The sequence below is a fragment of the Planococcus citri genome, chromosome 3 (assembly GCF_950023065.1).
Source record: "Planococcus citri chromosome 3, ihPlaCitr1.1, whole genome shotgun sequence".
NCBI lineage: Eukaryota > Metazoa > Arthropoda > Insecta > Hemiptera > Pseudococcidae > Planococcus > Planococcus citri.
The window spans coordinates 43116397-43143706 of NC_088679.1; the positions used below are offsets into that span (position 1 = coordinate 43116397).

General features: G+C 32.5%; 1 protein-coding gene across 2 annotated transcripts in view; it reads left to right on the forward strand.

Moving 5' to 3' along the window:
- The window catches only part of LOC135840143 (uncharacterized), a 48514-nt gene extending 24505 nt beyond the window's left edge, over nucleotides 1-24009 (forward strand). For both annotated transcript variants that reach the window (XM_065356509.1, XM_065356510.1), the window contains one exon: nucleotides 22813-24009. In XM_065356509.1, the coding sequence (XP_065212581.1) occupies nucleotides 22813-23183 (371 nt within the window). In that variant the 3' untranslated portion in view covers nucleotides 23184-24009. The remainder of the gene's footprint in view (nucleotides 1-22812) is intronic.
- Nucleotides 24010-27310: the final 3301 nt, after the last annotated feature.

The window sequence follows — 27310 nt, forward strand, 5'->3', positions numbered from 1 at the left end:
TATTTTATATTTAAGTTAATATGTTAAATTGATTAGAAGCATTTGATATCGAAAAATCAGGAAGTTGAATTTTTTTTTGTAAAAAAACTGAATAAGTACAATGTACCAACATGAATAAAATAAAATAAAAAATTACTCTATTTAAAAAAAAATCAAAATCGATTTATGATACCCTACCTTGAATTTTTAAATTTTGATGTAGCCTGCAAAGAACGGGCTGGCTTGCTTGGTGAGCAGTTTCCTTCCCCTCTCCCCTTCCACCTTTCATCTTTTACAGACTGAACTCGGATGAAGTACACCAGCTATGCTACTCGTATATCTACCTATACGTTCAACGTTACGTGTTGATGATAGTAAATTTTTTGCCTACTTATCTCTCATTTTAAAGGAATTGACATCAAAATCTGATTGTCGATCTTAAGTACATATATTCGGTTTGTTCCAAACGAGAAATGGACAAAAATTCATAAATTATGCCACTCTAATTTATTATTTTTGACAGCTTAAGACTTTGTTTAAAAAATATGTTCAAAACGTTCAATTTTGAAGATGTGACATTTTTTGAAGACACCTTTTTTTTTTTTGCTCTGAAGGATGCTTTCTTATGACATTTTTAATTGCACTGTCTTATTTTAATGTCAAGATACGGATTAGATAATGATTTTTTAAGTTATCTCCAAATTTGAATACGACGGAAGTTTGATGGGACACCCTGTACGTACATGTGACTATGTGGGAGCATGGCAGATCGTACTGCATATACTCGACACTCGTATTTTCAAATAGAGAAGAATTTCTCATCTTAACGTATAGTGACATTATAATATAGTGTAAAAATAACAAACCGTTCGTTTAAACTGAATAAACTCTTTGGCGTGATGCGTACGCTGTGTGACAAATGTGCATACAAGACTTAGATAGGTCTTAAAAGAGTCTCTCTTTTGGCGCTAAATGGTCCGTAATATGTTATTAAAAAGAATATTTAATAATTCCGCCGCGCCGCGGTCTTGATGTACGTTGTTGTTGAGAGTTTTACTAAATCTATGATGTTGCACTTTGGCACCGAGAATTTTGGAGGCAGGGCGTCAATGTATACTATATACCTTGTAGTATCTCGTATAAGGGCTACTTACGTCCTTCAGCCATTAATACCATAGGCTAGTTTCTTTTTGCAGCTGCGACTATGCCTTTTCTTACCTATATCTAATACTTAGTATTTTACATCTATACCTATGTTTATAAACACCTGGTATTTTAAGACAATCGCCCAGTTAATTTTCATTTCTTCACCCAAAATAACCCTCGATGCTTAAAAATATAACAAAAATGGACGAATAACCAATTTCATTGGTGGTTTCAGGGTGAGACCTATTATTTAATGGCGAACACCTTTGTTTTGTTTTTGAATCAAATCAATACCTATTACCTACCGATAGGTACGTGATGGACTCGAAAATCGTATGGTTAATTTTTTAGAAAATGCAGATTAGCCTGCATCAGATGTCAAATTAAATTTAATACGTTTTTAATCTTTTTAAAGAACCGGAATTACATTCACGTTGACGTTTCTGATACAAAATTATCATCTGCTCTTTGCTCGTATTAATCTATTGTCAGATTAACTTAGTTAATCCGTTCAAAAATTCTCCTAATAGAAAAACAGTTTGTAATTTTGTTGTAGATACTTAATTAAAATTATAAAAATTTAAAGTTTCCTATTATGCTAAACGGGAGAAACCATAGATAAATACTTGTTTTCGAGGTTACATTCTGGAAGCCACTGCCACCGTTTAACGTTTTTATAATAATAAAAAAAAAAATCAACCAGGACGTTTAGCTAATCTTTACGACTGTGTAGATATGATGCGCTATCTATATCTATTGGTACCTACTTTACTTTGCAATATATTGCATCGAGAATTATCATTCCATCAGTTACATCAATTATACCTACTCATATGTAGGTACCTACTTAGAAAAAAATCGCAATGAAGATCTTATTTGTTATTGATTTATGATTGAGAGATGGGTTACCTATGGATAATTTTAAATTTCGATTTTGTATAATCAAGTGAAATTTTCTTCGTTTAAGTGCCTGTATTTTCATATTTAAAGGGCCATGAAGTGACTTACTGTGATGCGTGTGCAAATTCACTCAACCAGGTACTTAAATATTTGTATTTAAAAGCTTACGGGGGGGGGGGGGTGTGGAATTCAAATTCGGAAAAGTTCTCTTTTGTTCTGTGATCAATGAACCAAAAATGAAAAGGAAATTGAAAAGCCGAGAAAAATACAACTAAACAATAAGTGGTGCAGTTTTTAGGAGGGTAGGGTAAGTTTTTTTTGTTGGTAGAGGTAATATTTTAAAACGATTTTCTACAAACAACATTTTGAGTTTTTTGCTAAATGGATCTCAAAAGTTCTAATCGAAAAGAAATTCACACTACATGCAGGTACTCAATTCAATGGGTACTTGAAAATTTTCTTCTTGAGGAGTGGGAAATAGGGGGGAGGGTAAGTTTTCTAAGGTGTGTATAATTACAGCAAAAAAACGTGACGAAAAATTCGGTAAAATTTCAAAGATTTGATTCTGAAAATTGAAGTGAGATAATATTTTTTGCAAGGAAACATCAGTGATCGACGATTTTTCTAAATTACTTGTTTAAAAAGTTCCTACGTTCAAACGTGATTTTTTCAAATTTCTTCAAAAAATTTAGAAGTATAAAATAACTTGAGAAACAATTTTTTTAAAATAAATTTAAAGATCACCATTTTTTAGATACTCTAGGGGTAAAAATGGGTGAGGGGTTGACCGGTTGAGAAAGAAAGTTGCTTTTTAAAAGGTGCGTAGTACGTACCTTACATAAGCATCTAAAATGGCTCTTCATTTCAAGGGTACTTTTATACCTACTCAAAGCATAATAATGTATGTAAGTAAGTAGGTAAGTTTTTTCCGTTGGCAAAATATTTTCGAAAAGTGATAAGTGTTTTCATAATAATATTGTGCTCCAGGAAAAAATAAGGGATTCTTAATCATGAAAAATTGTCGCAGCTGATTTTTTTTTTTGAAAATCAATGGGATTAGGATGATGTGCAAGCAACTCAGCTTTATGAGGCACCTTCAAATCTCCCCTCCCCTCCCCTCTTAAAAATCACGACAATTTATTGCCTAGCTCAGTTACAAAATCGTCAATTGATAATGTTTTAATTCATTGCTATTTGTGAAAGGCGTTTTCTTTTCTATAACTTACTTCGATTCGAGCTATTTTTTAAAACTGCGTTCAAAAAACAGAGCAAAGACCACTAGAGCAGCCTTTCCTTATTTTCGAGTCGAAAAAATTGGCTTTCAGTTGAAAATTTTTCAAAAACTGGTGGCATTTTTCGAACAATTAAGGAACAATTTTAAAAAATTGGGTGCTAATTTTCAACATTTCTGGTGAAGTGCGGAAAGAAAAATTCACTTTTCAATTTACTTAGGTGGGTGGTAGATACCAACAAGGTTAAATATTTTCTAACCAATTAGGAAAGTTTTTTAAATTAATTTTTTGAAAAGAAAGAAAATAATAAATCTTCGAGCATACTTGCACATACTTAGCCCGCTAATTCCTTCACGGTTCGTACGCGTGCTTGATATCAATAAATGAGTGGGGAAAAAACCTTAATAGACTACCACTACACTCGACTTCGAAAAAAAAAATGGAGAATAAATTAAAACATTTTCCTAAAAAAATATGTTCTTGTTCATAATTTGTGAAAAAATTAACAATGGCCAAGTATTTTAGTAAAATTAGTAGGTATGCATAACACTCCCTATGAAAATAAATGCAATAAGAAAAATTATATCATGTTCCGCTGAAAGCTGCGCGTTAAAGGGGTTAGCCCAGGGGGCAGTCAATTCATTTAATAATTTAAAAGGTACCGTGACAAAATTATATTAAGATAAAGGACGCGAGCTATCGTGAATAGAATTACTTTGATATTTTTGAGTTTTTTAAATACACGAAAAAATAAATCACACGAGGTAATGGGTTTAATTTGAAGGTGAGAGCGAGATATAATTGAATGAGTTGGTATATAAGTATAAGTAGAAGGATCGAGGCGAGGCACAATTTACGTAGTTATAGCGCTACTGGTACCTAAGTATTTGAAAAAAGAAAAATACCTGTGTAGTTATTTCGCAACCGCTCTGCGCCGCGTCCCGTCCAAGTTGCCTATTTAAATGAAATAATGGTGGAAAAAGGATTTAGTTGTGCGGAATGATTTACTGCTCGTATTAGGGAAAACAATAATGAAGTATTATAAAAATACTGAGAGTTATTAGGTAAGCAGTTAGGGGCATACGGGTTGGCGGTGTGTAATAGTTCTTCATTTAAACGTCTGACTGACAGACTTATTGGTGTTGGTTCGACTCCCGAGGGTGTCAAATGTTTGCTTTATAATCTACAGTTTGGAGCTTTAGCAGTAGAGTTATATCCGGTGCTTGTATCCATCTTTACTTAGTGCACCCATTCATCTACATTTACAACTTCCTAGTCTCGTATTTTCTGTCGATATTCGTCTTATTTATTTGTCATCGTACGGATTTTATCAAGTTGCCATTTCTCGTTAGAAAATTTTCTTCGTTTTATTTTTTGCTCAAAATTAAAACGGAGAAAAAAAAACATTTTCAACTTTTTTTTTCTAATTTTATTCATTACTTACTTGTACATATATTAAGTGAGTATATATATTTTTTTTATTTGAAAGTAAATATTAAAATTTGTTAACGTATGACGGCAGTTATGTTATTACATATCTTTAGTATGTTTGTCGTCGTATCATTTAAAAAGCTATCATATCTTTCATTCGTACTAAAGCTATTCTAATTTTCGCTTATTAACTTTCGTTTGCCTTACGTTCACTTGAATAGGTTTATAAATGCTTTAACGACCGCCGTTGTTCGAAATTTTGACAACGAATTAACAGTCGACAGTTTAAAAATAGAATCATCCTCTTTCCATAACGTTATCAACAAAATAATTATCGCTACATTATGAGAGTAAATTTATATCGTGTGTAATTTTTTTTACTTCATTTTTCCTACACTTCGGAACGAGGAGAATGACTTTAGATTTGTAATTTGTTATTTTCAAATGAATGTTATTTAATTTCTTTTCGTTGTGTTTTTCTTAACTTTGCTGGTAGTTTAGTTTGTTACGGTCTGATGACAAATCTGAGCGTTTAATTTGTTTTTGTGTTATTTTATTATTTCTTTCTTTTTCGCTCTTTTTTTTAGAACAATATTGAGCATTCTATACGTACCTTTCTTTCATTCGCCTTAAATAGATTTTGATTTAACGAGTATTTGGAGAAGTGTATTACCTACCTGTTTACATTGTGCACGTTCTCACAAGGATAAACGTCTTCATTTATTCAAGTATATTCGAGTAAACGTTGCATTAGATATAGATGGTTTGCTAAGTAGGTACTTAGTATACTTGGATCTTTTGTGTAAGTATAGAAAAAATTGTGATTTGTCGAATTAAAATTATCTATTCCAGATTATAGTTTTTAGTTTATGGAATTTCTTAAATATCAAGGACATATTTTATGTTTAGTCTAATACCACACCATTCACATACCTATCTCGATATTCATTTAAATCATTGTTAAATTTATGTACAGTACTCGTCATATATCTATAAGAAGCTATTGCATGTAAAGGTATTCCATGTGTATAAGACCTACATACTTACTATTTCAATATCTAACGGCATTTAATTCGTCTATGTTCTGGTAGATAATGTAACTACAGGTTGTAACATAATTATAAGTCTATTAACATTAAGTGTTTTGAATTAAAACCTCTCTAACATCCTATTACATCGCAATCACGCACCTAATGTGATTTGTTGCTAATTACAATTTAATATTGAGCATGCGAGATCATACAGTGGTTCCACTTTGATCATTTTTTGAAATAGATGCGTCGAACAAAAGCACATCAGGAAACTAAATGAACATGTTAGGCAGGCGAGCATAGGTTCTATGTTAGAGGTATATTAATTTATGACATGCGTAGATATTATGTACCAGCTTACTGTTCTGATTGGGTTCGAATAAGCAATCATTTCATATTGTGAAATATGCTAACTTTTGCTTACTTATAAATGTGAAAATTTAATTGATGGAAACTTTCAGTTTTCCTTTTCTTTTGAAAAGCACAATTGTGAAGAAAATTTTTGGAGCAATTTTGAGTAATGATGTAATAAGAGTAGGTACCTATAGCTTACTTAGGTACCTGTGATACCTTCCTATACCTAGGTACAAGTATTTTAATCAATTTTGTGAAAAAGAATTTGCTTCAGAAAAGTACGCAAATACTTACGTGTGGTATTACTAAGAGTACCTACTTATTACAAACTAACGGGTTTGAAAAATGCTGGATCCAAATTTTAAAAATTTAAAACTCATTCAAAAATATACCTAAGTACTTGAATCGAAATTTCAGGAGCAAATCATTTTTGATATTCTAATGGACTCTATACCTAGTCTTCTCAATTTTTGACTCTTTCTAAAAACTGTTTTGGATTTTAGAAAAATTCTATCGAAGAGACTCTATAGTGAATTACAGCACTAATTATGAATAGCAACTTTCATTAATCAAGTGAGCCAGTGAGGTCCCATTTTCCACTGAAATTTAATTTGAATAGATAATATTATTATCTTCATCCCGTCATCGATTAATGGTGGTTTTATGCCGATTTGAAGTCAGATAAAAAAAATATGATATTGAATAAGCGGATTTCGGAAAGACCGTGTCAAAATAATTGGGGTTTGTAAACATTCCATTCCTTTGAGATCGTTTCAATTAAATTATGCCTACCTACCTAAAGTTGGCTTTTCAAAAACTATAAAATCTTAAGATTCGTAGGAGAAATCAGAATAGTTTGAAACCATAACCAATCAAGTAGAGAGGTTGAAAATGAGGCAATATTGCAATTTCAAGTTTCCTATAGTGAATTGGCTTTGAACAATCCTAAAATCCAGAATTTTTCATAGGTATAGGCCAAAACAAGTTTTCATTAATTGAATTAAAGTTATGCATTTGATTATGTAGCTGAATTCAAATTTGGCTAATGGCTTTCAGATCATTCAGATTTTCTATACCAAGAGAATCACTTGACTTCAGAATCTCCGATCGTAACCAAACTTGAATAAGTTGAAGAAGGCTCTCAAAAAATCTCACCCCCCCCCCAATTTAAAGTTGCTGAAGTCAGTTTTTCGAGTTTTGGCAATATCTCCCTGCACTAGGCATAGATTACACTTTATAGCAACTGGAATTTTGACTAAAGAGTATCCTACGATCCTATTTATGGGTAGGTATAGTTGGCTACTTACATATAATATAGCATATCTGTAGAACAAGCACTGGGAAAATTCTCCAAAAATCAAAAAATCCACTCCAGCAGCTGAAAATTGGAAATTGATTTTTTGAGGTTTTCTTTCGACTGGATTCTGCAGTCAAAGGGTTCCCTTTGTTGGTATATCACTAGAAAATAATGCACAAAAATGATGCACCTTTGATCTTTGATGGTTCGAATCATCATAAAAATCAAAGAAGAGTCAAGATATCCTACAAGAATCCAGATTTTAAAGAAGACGAAGAGTGAGAAACAGTATCGAATGAACGCGATTTTTTCGTGTTTAAAATCCGATTTTAGGTTTCAAGGTCTATTGTGGCTCGTTAAATGTTCAAAAAATTGAGACTGGTAAATTCTGAAAAAAATGTGCTGTGTTAAGTATTTACAATATGTACTTTTACGATAGGTACCTGTGTATACTTTACTTATCTATTAGTGCGGAAAAATAAAATGGACAAAAATGTTTTCGAGTGACAAACCCTCTCATTAAATAAAAAAATTAAAAAAAAGTCCTCACTCTAGGGCACAGGAAAAAATTAACGAGAGGGAAAGAAAAATACATATAGGACTATTATGATTTCATATTACCACGTGAAAAATATTATATTTTACATTGTACAGCAAAACTTGCGTGATGAAAATAGTTTCGTCCATTTTCATTTTTTTTTCATAATTTAATAACAATTGACCTTCGCATTGCTCCACGATATCAACACCTAGGTATTTTTTAATGATTTTAACTGATTTTTTTTTTGCTACCTACCAAATTGACAATATAGATTAGATATTCAGAAACTTCTATATTTATTTACGATGATGGATTTGCGATTGTAGATCCCAGGGTATACTCGTATAGGATTTAATATGACTTTATATTCGAAAAATGAACGGAAATGAGTAATTTTACCTTACAAACCGAATTTAATTGATTCAAAAATGCATCAATAGAGTCCTTACCATATCGATAATGGTGAATTTTTATGGTCGACCGCAATATATCGGATGCTTAAAAAAAGGAATCGCTTTCAAGTGATCAATTTAGAGTAGATTTTAATGATGGAAGAAGGGGCACGAGGATGAACGATGCGATGAGGCGGTTAATTAATACGAGTAGGTACCTATATTATTTTATACAGTGTGTGGTTTGGGCAGGAAAAGAATACTCGCAAACCACCAAACTAATAAAATGGCGTTTGAAAAATAATTAATTAGATCGTACAATATATCAAAGTTGGATTTTGTTTACCGTATAAACCAACAAAAAGGTTACATCCCACGTATCAATTTGAAGTATTGTCTTATAAGCGTTACAGATGTTAAATTTAATGTTGTCAAGTTTTAACTAATTTATTATCGAGTCCGCTTAATGTTTTCGTGTTAACTGGAAACAAATTAAGGTGTAATAAGGTTATAATTCAAAACTCCCTTTCGAATGTGTTTTTCATAATAACGCGCTAGAGTTGAAAAATTATAAACGTAGAGTCGTTGGAAGGATTTGTGAATAAGCGAGCTGAGGAGAAAAAAAAAGGTAGACCACACACCAAAAAGTAAATGAGGTGTATATTAAAATGATATAAAACATTCTTGCGCGTGGATGTACCAAATTTAGGCTAACTCTTGAAGCGAAACTGCACCACTCGAAGAGAAAATTTAAAGGCGATAGCGAAGATTGGCGGGTGCGTGAGCCATCTCGGACTAGGCCAGGCTGTGGTTAAAATTTCACGCAGCATTACCTTAATTTTTGCAGCGGCGAAAAATTCAACGTGCCAGGTTTTACGTATAAATATTCTAAATTGCGGCCTACTATGTGTATACCCGATGAATTTATAATATCAAAGACCACCGCGATGTTTTCTTACGTAATTAGGTACTTTTAAGAAAAAAAGTTCACGGTGTATACCTTTACCTACCTATCTATACTACGAGTACGAAGCGTCGTATAGTATGTACTTACTTACGTATTATACACGTATACACTGTATATGTATAGTATATAGTTGTACACGTCAGTGTTAACCCTCTCTTCTCTCGTTACCCTTCCATTGACAGAATAACAATGTAAGATGATAAGAGATTGTACTGATAGTAATATTCTATTTATGTTGATTAAGGCGGCTACGTGACGGCTATTGAACGTTTGGTACTCAATTATTGTTATCTAGCGAGACCGTATAGAGAGAAGAGTCGAAAACCGGCCAACTAAATGGCTTTCGGCAATCCGTTGACGCCTTTCAAAGCTTAATTATGCCACACGCGACGACCAGACTCTTAAATGAATATATGATTTTGTTATTGGGGAAAAAAGACGCGCGTTGAAAAGCAATAGGATTTACGACAGTTCTCCGCATATTTTTAATTAATATATGAGCGTTGAATGCGGCTTTTCAAGAAATTCATAGCTATTTATGCCTTCGTTGTTGTTTGAAAGGGAAAAAAATGTACTCGGTGTAACCTTCGTTGACGTGTAGTCCTGGTTTTAGTGCGCCGCTAATTTTAGAAAAATAATTTTTTTTTTATTCAGTGAGTGGTAGTAGTAGGTAGTAAGTTCACATATCATTTGATTTGAGTGCTGTGAACCGCATTTTTTCCGCGGTATCTGCACCCTTGAACGTCTGTTGAAAAATTTGAGGATGTATATCCATTACTCTCCCTCGGCCCTTATTTCATTTTAGCATTGGTGCGTGAATAAATTTTAGACTGCTCTTGAATCGAACTCAGCACGTGCTGAGTTGTGCCCATTTGTAGAATAAATTGGTGTCTTTTTATTTGCAAGACTCAATTGTTAATTTTCAAATTTTGCACGAAAACTAAAATCATACTACTTAAATTGGTCAAGAGAGCATCAATACAAACAAAAAACAACAAAGTACAAGTTGAAATGGAAGGAAATGACACCAATTTGAATATAGGTAGGTACCTAATTAAATTAGCAATCGGTAAAAGTATTGGGGGGGGGGGAAGATATCCCAAATAAAATTCAAGGTTATTAGGGGAATAAGAACTTGAAAATTTGTTTGACCTTCTTCTTTCTAAGGACTCCTTGCTCTTCTTTTCTTGAAGCTAAAGAGCTTAAAATTATTTTTGAAATTTCAAGAAACGTTGTTTCACAAAATTTAATTCTGTGTTGTTTTTTTTTTGAAAGTTGGGAAGGTTTTTTAAAAAAAGTTTATGGATTGATGTCAAAAGACTGGAAAAAATTATGTGAGATTTTAGTTGAATACCTACCTGAACTCAAAATTTTGTTGTTGAAAATTTAAAATATTCAACCATTCAACCAAAATTTTAAAAAATATCAATTTTTTTAATAAATTATTTTATAATACCTACCCTACACTTATTTGTTCAAAGGCGAAATAATTTTTTGATTTTTACAAAATAAACATTTTTTTCAGAAATTTAAAATTTTAAATCATACCTACAAAAGTGAGAATTCGAGCCAAGCAGTCAAAATTTTTGCCAAACTTTTTTGACATCACATTACAACTTTTTTTGGAATTCCTCTCCAACACCACTCCCCCTCCAAGAAGAGTCAATAATGATTCACTCGGGTATGTACTTGACATTTTATACGTATAGAGTCAAATGTTTGCCTAATTCCTCCCACCTAAATTTAAAAAGTGAGAATTTTCAGCAACTTTTTTGGGTAAAATTTATTGTTTAGAACAATGATTTGATTTTGAATTCAATAAACGAATTGAGTTGCATCATTATACAACTAAAAGATATACCTACCTATTTAAGCGATCCCTAATGCTATGTACCTATAATAGGAAGGTACGTAATACATTACCATTACCTATTTACATACAAAATACCAGTAATACGATGTACGAGTACATTGGAAGTAACATAGGAACCTAAATAATTCCATTGTAAATGTACGATTTGTTGGTTTGCCAAAAATTGAAATAAATATAACCTATTTACCTATACTTAATTATACTTACTTTATAGTGTGTAAAAAAATTGCTACGTAAGTGGTTTTTGGCTGGATCAATGCATTGTACATAGGTACATATACCTGGTATTAAACACGAACGTTTCCATGGATTTGATAAATAAACACGAATGTCGTGTCACATAAATTGAGCTTATAATTTGAATCGAAATATTACGGGATTCAAACTCATTTATTGTTTCAAATGTACTTAGGTACAAATGATTCAACGTAGGTCAATACACTACCTACCAACTCACACACTTTACTTTTTTGTTGTATAATAATTGTAAGTAGGTATTGTTTAAAGTGGACTTCCCTCCCCTTTTTTCATCGAAATCTAAAATCAATTTAAGGCTTCAATTTTTAATTACTTACTTTTTTTTCATTTTTCACAATTTAAAAATGGCTTTATACAAGGGGATCTTCATTTAGGTCACCGAGAATAATTTTTTCTTGAAGAGAATGATGTTTAGAAGAGATCTGATACAAAAATGCAAAATTTCCTTTATCATTCTTATCAACTTTGTTATCGTCCATCTACTCGTCAGAGATATTTGGTTTAGATTTGTATGAAAAGTTATGCAATTTGAAATAACCATACAGGCACCTCGTAACCAAAATTTCAGCACTTTGATTTATTTTTCAATTTCCGAGTAATTTTTTCAATTTCCGAGTAATTTTTTCAATTTGAAAAATAATTTTTTTGTAAAGTTCAGGAAAATGTATTTCCAAGTTGACATCGATCTGCCTCCCTCTCGTCCCAAGTCGAAATCATTTGAAAAGCTCCACTGAGATTCAGAACTATGTATTTGGATTTTTTTTCGAAATTCTCTAATTTCTTCCAAAAGCGCAAAAATTGATCCGGTCTACTGAAACCTTGGCATCTAAAAATTAATGCATCGTTCCAATGAATTTCAATGCACCATGTCATCCTAGTCTTTTCAATGGAAAAAAATTGTTCCGAATTCCGTTATATTGACAGAAGATCTGAAGCTTCCAGATAAATTTCGAGTTAGTTTCAATTTTTTTTCGAGGGTAGGTATATATGGATTCGAACAGCTGAAAATCTAGTTTTCACCTCATTCCAATGTTCTCAATCCGAAAACCCACCGTTCTAGCGAATTCTAGCCCAAATACAATGTCTCAAAAGTGATTTTCGGCGATTTCAAATTTCATAAAAGTTAGTCCTGACAAACTAAATTCAACTCACTATAGATACTTTCCTCACTTGATTTGAAGTGAATTGAATGAAAAAGTTGTCAAACTACTTCTTCAATAAAAATTAAATTATGATAAGGTAAGCCCAAAAACTTCCATTTTCAGCCCTATCATCCCATTTCTTTCCATTTAAATTCTGGAAAATGAGAAATGAAAATCAGATTCCAGTTTGTCGAATCGAACGAGGATGGTGTTAGGGAAGATAGCTTATGTTCCTGCAAGGCAGTGGTGTACCTACGGAATGATTTTTTCGGTTCAATCCCCCCCTCCTCATTTCCTATGAAAATCGTAAAATAAAAGATACAAAAATGGTAGGTTTTTTTTTCATTTTTTGAAACAATTTCTTGGAAAAATTTTCGCTCTCGCTTCGTCCGAGCAGTAATTTGGCTTTCATTTTAATAAAACAATCGTAAGCTACATTAGTGATGGTTTTCAGAAAATTACCTCAAATTTCAATTTTTCATGCCTAAAAATTTGAGTTTTTTTTTCTTCTTGGTAAAATCCTGGTCATGCTACGCCATAATTTGAGTGTGAAACATTTGCTGCAGGTTTTAATAAAATATTGATTCCCTCTCCTCCATCATCAAGTAGAAATATAAACACCCTGCATGATAGGTACCTATCATTCTGGATACACTACTACTCCAATAAGTTGAAAACAATGATTTTCAAGTATAGAAAAAGTTGGTGTCCAGTTGAAAAATGTTCAAAAAAAAAAAGAGCCAAATAATCATTTAGGTAGGTACATATAATTGAGTTTGAGGAAATTGGGAAAATTATTACGTACCTATGTACCCGTAGATTTTTGAAACTTTGGCCTTGTATTTAGGTGACATGGTGTGACGTTTTGATTCATACTATGCGCAGATACATAGATTAGGTGTACTCGTTTTTAATTTCCACTTTCATTGATAATGCCTCCATAACACATAAATAATGAAAATCAGATAATGATTAGGTTGTTATTTTAAAAAAAAGTTTTTTCACGTTAATAACGAAGTTGTGCGGAAGTATACCAATGCTTGAAACAATTAAACAGCTTCTAATAAACACCATCGTGCAAATATCAGTACACCTAAATGGTTAGCAGCAAGGATAAAAATGTTAGTAGTGCCCAGCCAGCAGTCATATCAACACGTACGATAATTATAATAGAAAAAAATGTGATATTTTTGATGATAAGTGCTCAAATTTAATAACTTACGATAATTAGTAAGACATGGGTGTAATAATGGTGGCTACATTGTGACTCCTACGTAAACATATCAACATTCAGAAATATAATTACCTACTCTTATTAAATATAATGCCAAAAATATGTTGTAAAAAACTATCCAATTATGAATTCAACTACCTTAACAATATACTCGTACTTAACGAGTGGAATTGAAAGAAGTAGAAAAAAAGAAAAGAAGTAGGTACGACATTCGTTCTTATGGCTGTTTTCCAAGTTTATTATAACAGCATAACAATGTATCACATGGTTATGAAGTTCGTGGCTGATAAGATTATACTTATATGCTTATGTACCTATATGAAAGATTTTTTATATTGAAGGTCAAGTCAACTATAGATCGTACATAGGCTATATGTTGTACATGATCTTTTGTAGGTACAGGTATAAGTAGATATAGGTAAGGTGCGTATATTGATGAACGGCGAACGGCGGTATAATATTTTAAAAGTATACCTATTTAAGTGTGCTATAGTGTTCAAGAGAGTATCGAGTTTGGTAAATATAATTACCTTTGTGAAGTTGTGCGAACACAAAGAACGCACATGACATTTCATTAAAGAAAATTAATGACTTTGAGGAAGACAAAACGGGTACCTTTAGACGAAATTTACCAGCTCTTCAATATTAGATCAAGTATCAACTTTTTCTATACTTTGATAAGTCGAAGTGAATTTTATCGGTTAGAGCATGAAGTTGCTTCGTTTTCGAGTCTTCTTGTACAGGTAATAGGAGCATATTGATCAGACCACGGAGCCCTTCTATTATCAATTTAATGATGTCAAAACACCTCGTATATTTTGGTAAACAAATGAAAGGAAAAAATGAAGAATTATAGGGCGGGTTTTTTCGGAACGTTAAATTATAACTCGGCGCGTTATTGTAATTGAAAAATGAAACAGTTTTGCCAACTGTATGATTGTTGTGGGAAGATGAAGATGGAAGAGTATCGAAAATTTTAAAAAGCTGGACGAGTCGGTTGTAGTGCTATACTCTGATGAACTTTTTTTTTTATCGAATCGGAAGCGTTACAGTTTTTAGTGAAGAAGGCAATCAAATCAGGGCTATCGCTTACTCGATGGCTTTAGCGAAAGAAATCTAATTTGTGCGTGAAAGAGAGAAGAAAGCATCGCCGCCGACAACTAGTTACGCCGACAATTGGCCGACACCACGGTATACTATACTATAAGCCGACAATGAAAGTACCCCGCCAAAACAACAAACCATTATAACTAATGATAGTCAGATCTATCAGTTGGTTAGTAAAGATCTTAAGGAAGAATGATTATATTTGAGGTCGTCAAATCGTGACCTTCTGATTATCTAACTGCTAACTGGTTGGCGGCGTCTTTTTTACTTCATTTAATCCTCGGATATATACCGTTGTTAACGTTTCGTAGTATTTCCACACCTTCGTTTATATGGTTTCGGCGGCTTCGCTGTATCTGGATGACCATTCGACCATTATGAGGTGATCACTTATGATATTGATATTCAAAGCAAATTTTGTAATTAACTGGTAAGCTTTGCCATTTGGCAAATGCCATGCGTGCTCCGGTGCTCGATACTATTGCTATTAATTTTATTTTTAATAATTTGACCATCCCGGAACATTGGGCTTGATCACCGGTTCCATTCAGAACGAGCATGATGAGTACAAAATTCCCCGCTTTGGTTTTGCATTCATTTTCATGGTACCCAATCAACGTCATATAACGTGTAAAAATGAAGATTGGTTCGTACCCCTGTGTGTATAGCGACAGTATAGCGACACTTTCACTTTCAAATTCTAATTTTGAAAATTTAATCTATCACTGAAATGGTAATACCTACAACTTAGAATTACCTATGTATTCATTGCTGATTGCTCTACAGGTTAATTCATTTTGTAGCACAGACCGATTAAAAAAAACGTATAGAACCACATTAGATCTGCATGATAGACTCATTACCAGGGCTCGGATATTCTTTCCCTAAAAAACTCAGAATATGCGCTTAAATATTCCTTTAAAAATGCCAAAATATCCTCTAAAAAGTAAAAATATTCCCTAACGATATGGGCATTGTTTTCAGGAAAAATCAATTCCTGTACGATGTTACTAATATTGTTGTATACTTAATACCAAGAATTCACGAACAAAAATGCAAAACAGAGCGTTTTAAAATCACGAAAAGGTAATTCTAATTCCACTATTAAAGGAAAAAAAAACAAGTAAAATGAACAAAAAAAAAGTAGGTACAAGTGAATAGGTGGGAACTGAAAGAAAGGGACCAAGTCACATTTTTGGAAATTTTTTTTTCACGGATTTAGGGGTTTCAAAGTATGGCGGATCGACTGGTGATGTCAGATTTCCGCAAAACTGCCGGGAAAGTGGTATTTGGGCACAGAAAAAGGGCGGATCCGCATTTATGACTTTTTTGTAAAATTTTTTTAATTCCTTGAAAAATAACTACCTAACAGTTTTGAGAAGACCATTTTTTGAAATTTAAGTTAATCTCTGAACTAAAAAATGATGAAAAAATTAACAACTTCGGCAAAAAGTCTGATAGGTACCTCGATCAAGGGGTTTTTGGTCAATTTAAACGAGATAGCAGTCTAAATGATGTACTTAGATGTAGAATCAAGCCCCATTCGTGCCCGAGCAATTTCAAAAGAAATTTTGTCGATTGGGTGCAGAAAGGGTCTAAGTCCCATTTTTTTAGGCAGCAACAGCGCCGGCGCACGTGAATATTTTTTTTCTAAACAGTGCTAAAAATTGTGTCTTGGGGTCCTCTTTCAATGACCTTAAGCATGTTTACCAAAAAATTTTGATTTTCAAATAAATCAGTTTTTTGTTATTCCTGAAAAGTGCGAAAATGGACTTAGCCCCTTTCTGTTCCCACCGATTCAAGTGAGCTATTGCCAGTTTCACAAATTTTTCTGGGAAAATATGAAAAATAGCTAAGTAAGTACTAATTTGATGCAAAAATTTGAAATTGAGCAAAATATTCCCTAAAAAACCGCTAAAAACGTAAAATATTCCCTAAAAAAATGCCTAGAAAAAAATATGCTTTTATATGATTTTATGGTGAAATATGCTAAAATATGCTCTAACGAATAAAAATTCGAGCCCTGCTCATTATTGTACAAATTTTTCCAAAATAAGTACTTCAGGTGGCTACTAAGGCCTTCTACAATCCAAATTAATGTTATTGTGATAATTTTACTAAGTAATTGTAAGGGAGAATCAAACATGGCTAAGAAATAAAATTCTTCATGTAAAAACAAAAATTAAGGGAAAATGAGAAAAGGGAAAAGGGCCTCTTACTGGAACTTTTATTAATTGTTTAGTGATGTAAAGAGTGTATTTTCAGAAAGTAACGTAAGTACCGGTTTTCCACGAGGCACATGTGGTAGGCAACGTGCCTGGGTCAGTAGAAAACCAAAGCCCACCGTTGAATATTGGCCCTCTTTTGGTCCCTATGGAGTATGGACTCATAAAAAATTGGTTTTTGTTCAACTTTTTCTTCGTAAAAAGATCTTGTACCCCTTCACTTTTCGAGTCCTCCAGGGAATCAGGTCTCGAGGCATATTTTTCCCTTAGCTCACTTCGCTAGGCTATGATTCGGTAGAGAGTGCAAGAATCGTAGTATTGGCAGCATTTCCTACACAAATCGGGTACCTATTCAAAATGTACCTATGATTTATGAGAGAACAAACAACATTACCCTACAAAAATACCTTACCCTATCTTGACCTCTCTATAACGGCCTTAGGTAGGATATACCTACCGCACTGAAGTCATAATGGAGCTAGACTTCAAAGTTAGAGTGAGAACTCCGGCAATTTAGCAACAAGTTGCTGTTCACTTGAGCTCCATTTTATTGAAATAAGTTTGAAATCTTGATGGTGGGACATCTTAAATTTGCTCTGAAAAAAGTATTTTTTTTTTTCAATTTTCCAAATGCAAAAAATTGGACAAACGTAAGATACTTAGTAAGTACGAAAGAAAATACATTAGAAAAAACAACAACAAAAAAAAGAAAGAATAATAACTGGTTGTAACCTGTAGAAATGTTTACTTCGTCCCTCTTTTATTTGAAATATTGGAAGACATTTCGTTGACAAAAACTGAAAATCAATTTTTCTGCATGCAGTTGAGCTATTTTTTAATATGATGAAGGGATTACTTAAATCTTTTGGAGGAATATAACCCTTAATATTCAAAAATATATATCATTTAGTGCTTACAATAGCCTTTTGTGAAAAAGCTACGTATATAGGTATTCCCCCAATTTATTCCTCGAGACGTGAATTTTTGTCATAATTCGTCCAAATCAAAGATACAAGACGTGTTGAAATTGGAACCTTACCTGTCGGCTTGGAATATAATGTAGGCGCATGGTATGTTGTTATACCTGTAAGAGAACGCAATTACATGTTGTAAACGAATTGTTATACCCCTTAGTGGTTGTAGGAGGACATTAATCAATGTTGGTAACGACGTGACATCGGTATTACACGTTGGTCGCCTACAGTACAGACGGTCGCTTCTCTCATCGACACATTTCGGTCAGTTTTACAGCGACGATAAAATTCGTTAACGTGCCTACTTAATAACACATATATAGGTATACAGTATATGGAAAAGAAAAATAAACGCGGCGTGAAAAAAACAAAAGGATTACAGACAGAAAATTGTCATAGAGAAGCGAGCAGCGAGCACGGGTCGGCACTGTAGCTATGCCTGCGCCCTTATTGTAAATTGTTTTAGGTATCAACGAGTTAGGTCGATTTCGTTTCCGCTTTTAAAGGTTTAGTAAGCACTGGACCGGACCGTGTTAATAAGAAGGTAGTAGATCTGAGAAGCCGCCTATGCTATTTAGTCACACCTGCCATGCGCGGCGGTTTCTTTGATGTTGCCGCCTCACAGCGCCCATAGCAACACCTAAAATCGGACCTCCTTCCTAGAACCGTAACTAAGTATACACCGCGAACCTTTCGTATCCCAGCCGGGTTATAGTATTTTACCTATATCATTCCTCCTCTCATTCTTTCTCTTTCTTTCTTTCTCTCTTTCACACTCTCTTTCTCTCTCCGTTGAAATATTTTATATAAACTACTGAGACTTTTGTTTCGTCTTTTTACCGTGCGATAGTATTTTTATCGGTGGCCTTTAAACTTTCTTGTGAATCATTTTAAAAGATATTTCATCTTTATTAGAGATGTAAAAAAAAAAAAAAAACTACAAAATTGAAATCCTCTTTTTAGTACGATAGTTTATTCGTACTTACTCACATTTCTGCTCGGTTGTTACAATTTTTTATATTTTTCAATCAGAACAAGTTTATAAGGATTTTTTAACGTTTGGAGACATGTAAGTTGATATACTTAGATTTACATAGGCACCATACCTAATACATCCAGTGCTTGATGATAAGGTTCCTTTTTCGTATTCTTACTCGAGATCTATGAGCCAGAAAATCAGGCTGACCTGTCTCAATTTAATTTCGTCGTGATTAGGCTACTGATTAGCACAACAATGTAATTAGGTAGGTACTCATTATATTGTTACAATAAATTTCAGTATGTAAAGAAATTTTTGATTAAGGTCTTTGATTGTATGAATTAAGCCAGTCGTTGATGAGGTGGCCATCGGCTCGTTCATTATGTAGGTGAATTCGAATGATACCAGATTAGGCGCCAGTTGAAAGAATCGTCTATTTATAAGGTTTTATGCTTCGGTGTGAAAAATCAACGAACACATGTAAAGGTACCTTAAGTTGTTATAACATTTTGGACAACTGAAGTTTGAAAATTCAGACCAGTATTCTTATAACTATCTCTGTCGAATTTCACTGAAATTACTTCTTTTTGACTTTAAAATCTGGCCGGTGGTGATCTCGAGCCATTCTGGAGCCTTTTCCCGAAGAATTCCACGAAAAATGTCACCTCAATAATTGCTGTAATATTTTTCAAAATTATATTTTCCATGTATAGATCCATATTTTCACCTTAGTGTCAACTTTGGAGAAAAAATAAAAGATTCGAGCTCCTTGAAATTATGATTGTAATATGATTTGGTAGGTTAAAAATAACCTGTAAGAATCTAAAGAAAGTAAACTACATTTAAAATTTCTGTTTTTACGAGCTATTAGGTAGGTAGGTACTTACTTCATTTGCATTCTTTTATTTATATACCTTTCTAAGATACTGGAGAGGATATGTTTCTAAAAAGTATATAAAGTGTGATTCCTCACTCCAGAAGTGTAAGGGTCAAAATTTTCATCAAAGTTGATGCTTGCAAACGATTGATTTGTTAAGCGGATTTTGAGTGCAAATTTTTTGAACTGAAGAAAATTATAGGTATTATTATTATTTTTTTTTTTACCAACACTGCGATGATATTTTCAAAATTAAAGAGTATCCCTACATACTTACGTACACATATGGAAAAAAATTAGGCTTATCCATGAAATTAGATTTATATGCTCGTTTTAGGGTGCTGAAAAGACATTGGCCGCGTCTGGTTGACTGGAGCCTGGAGATGAGAGAAAAGGGTAGAAGATTACCCTCCTAAAAATAAATAAATTGGTTCCACAGAGCTGTTTAAAAATCTCAAAAATTATCGAGCATTATTTTCTCACGAAAGTATTGAAAAATTACAGATTGAAATAAAGTAAAAATCTAAAGAATCTGATTTTGAGTTGAAAGAATTGAAAACATTGGATTTAAAATCATAAAAAAAATGTTTTCAATCAAGAATTGTTACTTTTTCCACTTCTCCAAGTCTCATTTAATCTCAAACAAAATTTTTACCTCCAATTCTTCGATGTTTCTTAATACAGTGAATTTTTCATAAATTTCAACCCTTCAAAAAAGAATGCCGAACTTTCAATTTTTTGGAGGAAAAATAAGTTTTTAACTTTTTTTTCATTTTTAGTAAGCATGAAAATGTGTACCTACATTACTAATTTGCCCATATACTCGTATTTTAAGTATATTTTTAAAAATTGATGGTGACAATTTCATTTTCGGTCCTAAAAATTTGACTTGATCGTATGAGTCTTGGGTTCGTAAAGTATTCAGTTTGAAATGCATTATGATTATTATTTTTTTTCCCCTGAAAATTAAGGTGATTGGACGGTCAAGTGGACGTAAAGTGATGACATTTTTTTTTCATTGAAAAAGTGTTGTATCAAGGCGAGAATGATGTTTCATTCTAAATCGGTTTTTCTGGACAATTACTCCATTTTATACATTTTTTGAACAATGTATCTTATTGGTTCTTTCAATTTTTAATCAAATTTTATTAAGTATATAAACGTTGTATATCGGTTTTGAAAATGTGTGCGAGTGTGCCAATGTTTTTGAAATTTTCAGTACCTAACTACAATTTTCTTAATAAATTTTTAGAATTATAATCACAAAAATATCGTCTCGTAAATCTAGAATATGACAGAGATTTTTGGAAACATCCTTTACACCATAACTGGGAAAATTTCGTCCGAAAAAATAATAGAAAAGCCTGAACCATTGTCATATGTCAACTAAGAATTATCGTCTACAATAACATAACGAATAAATGTACCTACTTATATTATATATTATACCATAGGAAAACTTTTGAGGTCACCATTCACGGTTGGTGTTTTGTTTATGTGAAGCGTGCACGTCAACTGAAAATAGTAATTAACACCGAGTACACATATACGCGTAAATGACTGTAATTTTGTGCACTAAATCACTATTAATTAAACGCGTTTACTTCGAATTGTGTAGGTATACCTACTTTGGAATTGTTGGCGATTTCATACAAATACAACAAAGTTTGAGCACCGTTTTTTTTTTCTTGCGCATGAATAAAGTGTTTAAAATTAATTCCTACTTCGACTTTTAAACAATACATTCGTTATGCGAGTTGATTCTTCGATCGGTGTTAACTTCGTGCTCTTCCAAGTTACCATTTCGCTATGCGTATTATTTTTCCCAACTTACGGAATTAGCAGCCGCTGCGACTGCTTTAAGTATATGATAAATTTTTCGGTGGTCATTTCGGTAACTGACGAGCCTTTACGTTGAACTAAAACATCAAACGTATCCGCACATGTTTGCTATACTCATCCTTCACAAACTGCGATATGCAATTCCTCGTACGTCTAGGGAATCGCAACGTGAAACGGTTGGCATGGTAGGCTGGGTGTTGGGAGGAGGGCCAGCGGCTACCTATTTTTTTTTTTCAAGAACTCGCGATCTCATTGATGGATATTAGTCACTTATTACCGTTAAACGTTGATAATGTCTATTTTACAATTTGAAAAGAAAATTTACTACTAGACGATCGATGTACACCTTCGGTGTAATGCGCGTAGGTATTTTGGGGTAATTTAAAATCCAAATGAAGAAGTTGTCTTACATTGTTACATGCAACGATTCAAAAACATGTAATAGACACAAAAAAATAAAAGATAAAACTCCATCCTACGGGTACTTACAAAGCCATAAAAACAATTTGCTAAATAAATATTGTATCTTTTACATTGGCCGCGTAAGTATACATATAAAAGAAAGGAAAAAACACATCGAAATACGATAATTATCGTGAATCAGCATTAATGAAAGGTAGCGTATCCATAGTCTCACCTTGTAAAAGTAAATCGTTAGAAGAAACCGCTTCATGATACAGTCGAAAAAAAGTGGATGTAGAAAGTAACGACCCTAATATAGTTACGTATTAAGTTACTCCGTCAGAGGCTATCATTTTATCGAATTAATGCTAAGTGAATACTGTAGGAACCTCCGAGATTCATTATTACTGGTTTAAAACCGCGTATTCCGACCATAATAAAGAGATACTGTACCTATACCTATATCTGGTGTTCGATAATTTTGTAAACAAATTATAAGCTCGTAATTATCCCTTTTTACAACGCTGCGCAGTATTATATTGCGCGAAATTTTTAAACATTTTTTTCCACCGATGGTTTTATTATAATAATGTCTTAATTTATCAATGGTGATTTTTTTCTGATTTCAGAAAACGGCAATCATTTAAATTTGTTCAATAATCGACAGCAGCCAAAGAAAAAACGAAAGTCGAGGACTGCGTTCACAAATAATCAAATTTTCGAATTGGAACGTCGATTCATATATCAAAAATACTTATCACCAGCCGACAGAGATGAGATCGCGACGCAATTAGGATTGAGCAACGCCCAAGTAATAACATGGTTTCAAAATCGTCGAGCTAAATTAAAAAGAGATATGGAAGAGTTGAAAAAAGACGTCGAATCTTCGAAAGTTCTGACGACCGCAACGTCGTTTTTAGAAAACGTTCAAAATTTCGGTATTTTGAAGAAAAAACCTACCAGTCATTCCGAATGTAAGCATATAGAAAATGATAAATAAACGATTTCGTAATTGTGAAAATTTCACCTCAACTAGTTGATTCTCATTTTCTATGTCTTATACAATTTAGTCAAATCGTTTTCCGAATAGAATATATAATTAATGATGTTTCAATTAATTAACATAAATGTGCGTTTGTATTAAGTTCCTATTTTATCGTTTCGACAGCGTTATGAAAAAAAAAATTGAAAATCTGTCGAAAATGATTACGTATTAGTACATACTTAGTTTATACTTGGGCGTTACGAAAAAAAATCGTATTTTGCCTTATTTTTATCTTCGTTTTTTCCTTCTCTTTCTTTCTTCTTTCTCTCTTTTTGTTTTGTATACTAAGTGAATTTTTTTTGCAATTCGTTCAATTTATGAAAAAAATGCACTTCTCGGGAAACATTAATATTACTTATACGCCATTATTTTCCCAAAAAATGTTCTAGTACAATGCCTATTTTATAAATTTATATTTACTTACACCAAAGAATTTTTTTTCTAAAACTTGAATACGACAGCATTTGCAGTATTATGTTTTATTATAATCAAAATATTGGTTGAAGCTTTAAGCTTATTTATTTTAGAATATATGTGGGTACGTATAGTGTTAGTTTTGTAAAGAGATTTTGAAATATTTGTATGATATGTAGTTGAACAGAAACTTTTTTTCTTCTATGTTACCTGCTGTATGTGTATTTAAAAAGCAGATTAGTTATTTATTTAACATGCGTAATAATTTACCATTTTTATTATTATAATTATTTATGTTGTACTATAAATGTTGTAAAAGTTGAAGAATGTTTGTAATTTTTGATGTAGGTAATTAAATGTACCTTTAAACTTTTATTTTGTTAAATATTTTTATTTCGTTGTGGCGCATGCAGTGAAGTGATAGGTAATCAAAATCTTTTAATCCTACCTAACATTTTTTTGGCTTTCTGTATTAATTGTTTTCGTTCAATTGGAAATCGAAATTTTATTAAACAATTTAAAATTATATTCCACCGTCCTTCTGTGCCTATTTAGATACGACACAATTACGCATACGTGCGACACTTCAGCAGCTGTAGGTACCTATTCGAAAAGTACGCGACACGCGTATTAAGTAAGTAAATCACGCTTGTTTCTCTTTCAGTAGGTACACAATCGATATAGTATATAGAACTTTTATTTGATGATGTGTAATAGGGAGGGTTGCAGAATACCAATGATCTACATAATATATCGCTGTAAGCGTTAATAATATTTATCAGCACAAGGGCTACCTAGGTACCTAATCAAAAAGTATACTTTATTAGTAGCCTAGTAGGTAAGTGCATCTGTAAACTTTTTTAGAAATTATTTTGAAATGGGAACACAAAATCGATTTTTTTCGTTTAGCGAATGTGATTTTGAGAAATGTAAGTGCTATAGAAACCCTTAGATAACAAAATTTCTAACCTGACTGTTTAATTATTCAGTAAATTATCGAGATAGGTATATCTACTCGTATATGCAGGTAAATAATACCTTAATTACAAGTACCTACCTAATACTGTGTAATTATATTAGTAGCTGCTTATTTTCGAAGTACGAGTAAGGACTTCAGTAAATACCGACGACGAGTGTCTGTGTAATAGCGAGCAATATTCAGGTAGATAAGTAAGTAGGTAGGTAGGTATGTACTTATTTATTTATTGTTGTTAATATATTTTTCTAATTGCTTATTTCATATTGAGCATTTTGTTTTTATTATCTTCATGCAATCGCACTTTACATCATTTTAATCAAGGATTGCGTATAGTCATTCATCTCTGCAATTGAAAAATGATGAGATGAAATAGAGAACCAAAGGTCCTGACTGAGTGGACCTTGATTTTCAATTGCAGTTATGCTTTGAGTGGGTAGTTGAGATTAGTTTTTATCAATTTTGGTTCCTTAAAGTTACCTATTTTGATGTTCATGGCTGTTGGTTGTATTTAATTTTTAATACTGGCCCTGACTTTTGTATTGATTGATTGTTTTTTTTTCAATTTTATGAAAAATGGAAGAATAAAATTCAATAGGTAGGTACTAGGTAGGTACAAACCGAATCAGAAAAATTCTATCTATACCTACACGTAAGACGAAATTTCATAAAAGAAAGTCAACAAAGATGAATGAATATATTTTGTACACTTTTTCTGAATTTTTTTCATCAAAAATAATTTCCTTACTCATTGAATTAAGTTCTCTTCGTTCAGTTCAAACCAGAAAAACCAAGGTCAAGAAAAAGAACATAAACAATGTAGGTAAGTATCTAGGTAACAGGTTTTATTTCTTGAGCTTTCAGAAGCTTTTGCCTTCACTTCATCTCCGGTAGAATTAGTTTTACTTTTATTTCTGAAGAAATAATTTTTTGGTTGGAATAAGTTTTAGTACAGCATTTATCAAATTTTCAAAAATGATACCTGCATATAGGTAGGTATACTTAAGTGCTGGGCTTTTTTTGTGGGGAGACTCGGGCCCGCCAAAGGAAAGTTCAAAATTATCGAAAAATTTTCATAAAAATTTAAAAAGTGAACTTTGAAAAAAAAAGAAAAAATGAATAAATTTTGGTAACTTTTTCAAAAAATTTTGAATTATCCGAATAGTAAAAAACGAAACCGAGATCAGAATTACTTACGATGAAAATTTGGAAATCGCTCTAAATCTAAAATTTCGCATTCAAGTTTGTACCTCCAGTATCAGAGTGTCTACTGGCAAGAAAATAGCAAGAAAGCAAGAAAATAGTATAGAAATTCTTTCGAAAAGCAAGAAACTTTCCAAAGAATCCAAAAATCTCTGAAAAATTGAAGTTATTCCATCAATTTTGAAAAATGTTGGGATCAGAAAAATCGAATCCTTTCATTAAAATTGATGTTGTTCTACTTTTCGAATTACAAATTTTCTAAAGCTTTTGCCCTCGCTTCGCTCGGGCCATTCAAAATGCTACTTTCAAACATTTTAAGAATTCAAAAATTTAGTAGGTAAGTATAAAATTCCAAAAATACTCGTAATAGGTACCAATACTGTTTGAAAAGTGCGAATTTTTCATTTTTTCTGAACAGAACCACTAACTGTTCAAAATTTTTGATACTATTATGCTCTGGTGAAAATGTAAAATGAAAGCATACTTACAAAATGGTCGTTTTTTCGTTTTTTGGACCAATTTTTTCACCAAATTTTTGCTCTCGCTTCGCTCGAGCAGTAATTTTACCTTCGTTTCAATCAAATAATAATTCATTAAGAAGGGTTTTCGAAAATAATTTGGTGGGGTACATCGATTTTTTTCTCAAAAATTCAAATTATGTTCAGTGCGATGAGGGGGGGGGGGTGTGTGTATGAAAATTAGGGACTTGCAACTTCAATTTAGCGTCCCCCTCAGAAAATAAATACAAAAAAAGGCCTGGGCATAGGTATAGTAGGTACCAATAAGCGGTTACAATGTCTAGCTAGATCATGGAGATGAGTTAGTGTTCTCTAAAGAACTCACACTATTGAACAGGGTATACCCTAAGGTAGTATTCTAGGTCTTTTCTTTTTAATTATTTATGTCAATCGCCTTCCTAAAATGTTGTTGTTGTTTTTTTTGGCAATTTTTTAATCCAAATGTATTTATAAGCCAAGCTTCCAAGCTCTTGAATCGTGATAAAAATTATTGTGTGTTGTATCGCATTTTTCTCATCTTTCGGAGGCATTGAAGAATATTTTTTTATATAGGTAAGTACGTACAATGTAAGTACATAAACGGTGGTTAGGGTTTACTTAGCTGACTAGAGGATTTCTCTTCAATTTTTCTAGTAGATAAGCAAATGAAAATGGCATACCTATCTATTTTTATATTCAATCAATACGTTATGTAGGTACGTTGAAGGGCCCATCTCCCATATGGAATAATAATTGAGTAATTTTCTAAAATTTAATTTCTCCTTGAAAAATTACTTCGAAAATCATTAGATACTTAGTCAAACAATCCCTAAATAACATTTAAAAACATGGCCCTCAGATTTTCAAAATTCCAAATTTCTGTGAGCCATTTTTCAATTAGAGCATGGAAGGTAATACATAGGTACTAAGTATAAGTAAAATCTACATGTACGAGTACCTACATCGAATCGAACTGTTACAGATAAAATGGA